This window comes from Rhagoletis zephyria, unplaced genomic scaffold (genome assembly GCF_001687245.7).
Source record: "Rhagoletis zephyria isolate East Lansing unplaced genomic scaffold, Rhagoletis_zephyria_1.1 Rzeph_scaffold_00519, whole genome shotgun sequence".
Classification (NCBI taxonomy): Eukaryota; Metazoa; Arthropoda; class Insecta; order Diptera; family Tephritidae; genus Rhagoletis; species Rhagoletis zephyria.
Window position 1 is genome coordinate 91435 of NW_016157603.1, and position 4147 is coordinate 95581.

At 39.6% G+C, this 4147-nt stretch overlaps 1 protein-coding gene across 2 annotated transcripts in view; it reads left to right on the plus strand.

Moving 5' to 3' along the window:
* The first annotated feature begins 390 nt into the window (after positions 1 to 390).
* Positions 391 to 4147, plus strand: part of LOC108360101 (uncharacterized) — a 21555-nt gene continuing 17798 nt past the window's right edge. For both annotated transcript variants that reach the window (XM_017612264.1, XM_017612263.1), the window contains exons 1-2: positions 391 to 580; positions 2287 to 2794. In XM_017612264.1, coding sequence (XP_017467753.1) covers positions 2393 to 2794 — 402 coding nt within the window. In that variant the 5' untranslated portion in view covers positions 391 to 580; positions 2287 to 2392. The remainder of the gene's footprint in view (positions 581 to 2286; positions 2795 to 4147) is intronic.

Sequence of the window (4147 nt, forward strand, 5' to 3'; positions counted from 1 at the left end):
CAGATAAATCAAAATTGTATGTCAAGGATTACATTTAAAACTACATTTTTTGCCTGCATTTGATTAAAAAGGAAAATTATTTCAATAATTTTGATTATTTGGAACAGCTAATGAGCGACGCATACAAAAAGTTGAGAGCTGGCCATGTTTCTGCTTTGTATTGGCGTTAGCGTTGCCCAACTTTGGTTATGTGGAGACTTTCAAGTAGATGCATGTATTCGTAGTCAGCTGTGGCAGCGACGCCAATGCAGTACCAAAGTTGTATGTAAACGGGCCATATCTGGCATAAGCTTTACAGTTATTTCAGACACTGTGGCAACATTGACCTCGAGTGACAGATTTTAGACTTATCGACTAAAATATACAATTGATATTTTTTTAGCATCACTATGTTGTGTATAATTTTGGGTTGAGTCCTGTTAATTTTGAAGCTTAGTGTAAAATTTGTCAATGGAAAGTTTTCAGGCTGTTTTTTATCCCATCTAAAGCAATTTCTCTACATTCTAGTAACATTAGTTAATTGGAAGTTATCCCGATGCGTGTTGTAGGCTCTGTCCATCGGTGCCCGTATTAAGAGATGGTATGTGTATTCTGTAGCTGTATATAATATATATGTACGCACGGAAATTGGTAGTATAAGTATAATTGTTAACAGCCGATTTCTCAGCGAATGTTTAATTATAATCAAAAGACTATCTCTTGTCAGTTTCTCAGTGTACTTAATAGATGATTAACTCATTGTTAATTAGCCAACTTCAGGCAGTTAACTATTGATTTACTAAAAAATTGTTAACTTATAGTTATTTAACAACTGAGAAATCGGATGTAAGTGTTTGGCCGAGCCCAATCGCGCGTTTTGGTGTATATCTTGAACTCTTCGCACAAATGGATGTACGGGATGCGAGCGAGATAATGGTGGTGGCCTAGCGTTCACGCAACACACCGTGCAGTATCGTCTTATCGAATCAGATATCGACCGCAGGGATAACATCCTAGAATGTCAGGATACTGCTATCGGGTCAGGCGATGCCAAGCTTGACACACTTAACGTATTTATACCCCCTGCCACCAGCTGGCCGACAGGATAACACCCTGAATGCGTTTTTCAGAGGTGAAAACCGTATAGTAGTTGGTGACCACGATCTTTAGCATTCGAGCCTGTCGAAAGATCGTAGGGGAACGCAACTGGTTGAACAGATGGACGATTCGACACTCTCCACAATGAACGAGGACGCACCCACCACGATTATGGGCAGCTGTTGCAGTTCGCCAGACCTAACAATCGTCAGCGCTGGTCTGTTAAACAGCATATCATGGCACCCTTGGCTGACCTTAGCATCAGACCATCTGCCCAGGCTCTCGATTGATAAACCTTCCGACTTTGCTTTCGCCGGTAACCGGACCTATTTCAACTTCTCCAAAGCTGATTGAAAAGGCTTCGCGGACGTTACAGAAAGCACCTTCACTGCCACACCAACTGACGTTCACGTATGTGTGAGTAAATTACGGAGGGTGTCGTTGTTGTAGCGGCACTACTAAGCCTCGCCTATTTCGGTTCATCGTCCAATCATTGTCGTCAAGCTCAACTAACTGAATGCCCAGGAAACGGACTGTTTCAATAAGGTCTAATCAAAAGGAGAGCGGTGTCAGTTGAGTAGAATTGAACTGTCGTGTGAAGAGGTTGTTGGTGTCGCGCGGGGAGTCTCCACATGCCGGACACTCATTGGGGATATTGGGGTCGAGCCTGGACAGGTAGTTGTTGAGGTGGCAACAATACCCAGACCGTAAATGAGCCAGGGTAACGCGGGTCTCTCTTGGTTGGCAGTTGAAGCTCCGTCACTTCTATAGGTGGTGATTGGGCTCCGTTGACAACATTCATAGTTGTTGTTGTTGTTGTAGCGGCTACAACAATCCCGCCCAGATCGGTTGATATCTCTGTCGTTGTCGTCGAGTTCCACTAACGGGAGCTCCAAGAAGCGTGCAGCCTCTATGGGGTCGGTCCACAGGGACGACGCCGTTAGGGTTGTGGGGTTTTCCGGGCATGCAAAGAGATGTTTCGAGTCGTGAGGGGTCTCTTTTGCATGCCGAATGAATGGGCACATCCGCATTTAGCCTACTTTGGGCCACGTAAACCGACAATCTTAAATTTTTATATGAGAATTGAATTCGTTTTTGTTTTTTGCTTAAAAATTACTTGTCGGAGTTATCATTTACTTTTTTATTGGGAGAAGAATGAGTTGTGTCACATCAAATCTAACTAAAACACCTTTACCTTTTCTCTTTCAGCACAATCATTATTTCCTCATACTAATGCATTACATATGCAGAGAAAATTAACCCTACCAGAAAATAGCGTCACTACTACTTCGAATAAACAATAACCTCTGACATAATGCAGAACGGAGTGTATCCAGACTTTGCCAAACTTACAACCCTTTCAGAATCAACCAGTTTTACAGGCGCTTCCAAATTCCAAGCACCGGAAATGAGATTACCCGAAGGTATTAACGAATTAGAAGCGAGAAATGAAAAACTTGGGCAAAATTTGGTGCAAACTAACACAATGGCCAAGGGGTTCTATGACACTCGTAACGATAACTTTTGTAATTTGAGTCTGGATATTGATAGCGTAGAGATTTGTACACCACATTCGAATACAAGAAAGGGATTTGATAATAAAATCGCCTTTGCACGAACAAATTGCGAAAACCCTTCTGATGGCGCTATATCTATAGACCGATATGGAAAGCGAAACGTACGTCGAAATAATCGAAATATAGAAGGAGCTCAAAAGGTAAACGCATATTTAAATTTATATCTATGTAGTGTGCACTCTTAGGGCCAGTTTCTCAATATCTGGTAAAAAGCGCAGTTACCCATGGACGTAAAAACGGAGAACGTGTCAGCTGACACGATCTATCTTGTGGAATCTGCGTGTTAACAAAAACTAACCACCGCATGGCCGAGACGTAGGCGTGGTTTCTCTATCTTTCTATCAACAGAAAACCAGATAAGTTTCTACGTACTTCTACGCTACGTACACGTTCGTGTGTAACCGCGCTCTAACGCTAAGGGCCGGTTGTTCAGCGTGTGGTTATAACTATATCCCAGTTACAGCCGCACTCAGAAACGTTCCTTAAATTTGCTCTAATGGGCACTTAACTAATGATCGTTAAATCTGTTAATTAATGTTTCCTCCCAGAGTTAAAAATTATGAAATAAAAAATTTAAGTATGGCCCCAGTTGCGACCCTTCATTTTTGTGGCATCACTCACGTTTTTCGTTCAGTTTGAAATAAAATATAAAAATAAGTATTTATATCATTTTGTACGCACTGGCTCAACAGACGCAATGGCTGAGTGAGCAGAGCACTGGCGAGCCATTCGAGAGATCCGAGTTCGAGTCCTAGGGCAGGAAGATTTTATTTCTCCTTTTTTTATTTATATCTATTTTTTTCTTGTTTAATTTTTATAAACTAGCTTTATTGATTTTTTTTTTGTATTTTTGATCTAATTTTCTTTTGATTTAAAGATTTTGTTGCTATAAAAACCAAACAAATTTTTTTCAATTTAATTAAATTTTTAGAAACTGTTTGCTAAAAGACAAACAAGACCAATAACAGACCAATTTTGGCATCTGTCTTTCAACTCACCTCAGTCTTTCGAGAGACAAAAGTATTTATATTTCGGCAACTATATTGAAAGCCCTTTTCTGTATTTCGAATGACTAATTGAAAGATGTGCTAATAGCGTTATTATATTTATCGTTTAGCAATAAGTTTTCTAAAAACTAAACGCAATGAAAAAAAAATTTAAAACAGGGAAAACAAAATATTTGGGAAACTGAAAGTAAAAGAAAAAATACGAATTAAAAAAGTTTCTAAACGTTAAAGAAAATAAAAAAATGTAATTTTGTAAGCAATACAACTTAAAACAAGTAAGAAAGTCTAAGTTCGGGCGGAGCCGAACATTAAATACCCGGCGCAAGTATTAAATATATGTTTTTTCACTTTTCCGAAAGCTACCGCTAGATGGTAAGCCAAGGTGTATCAATTTTGAGTAAATTGGCGTCCTTCAATTTCGAAATATTGAAGTTTCAAGCATTTCTGAAATTTACCGTTATATGAGAAGCGGCCGTTATTTTAGTC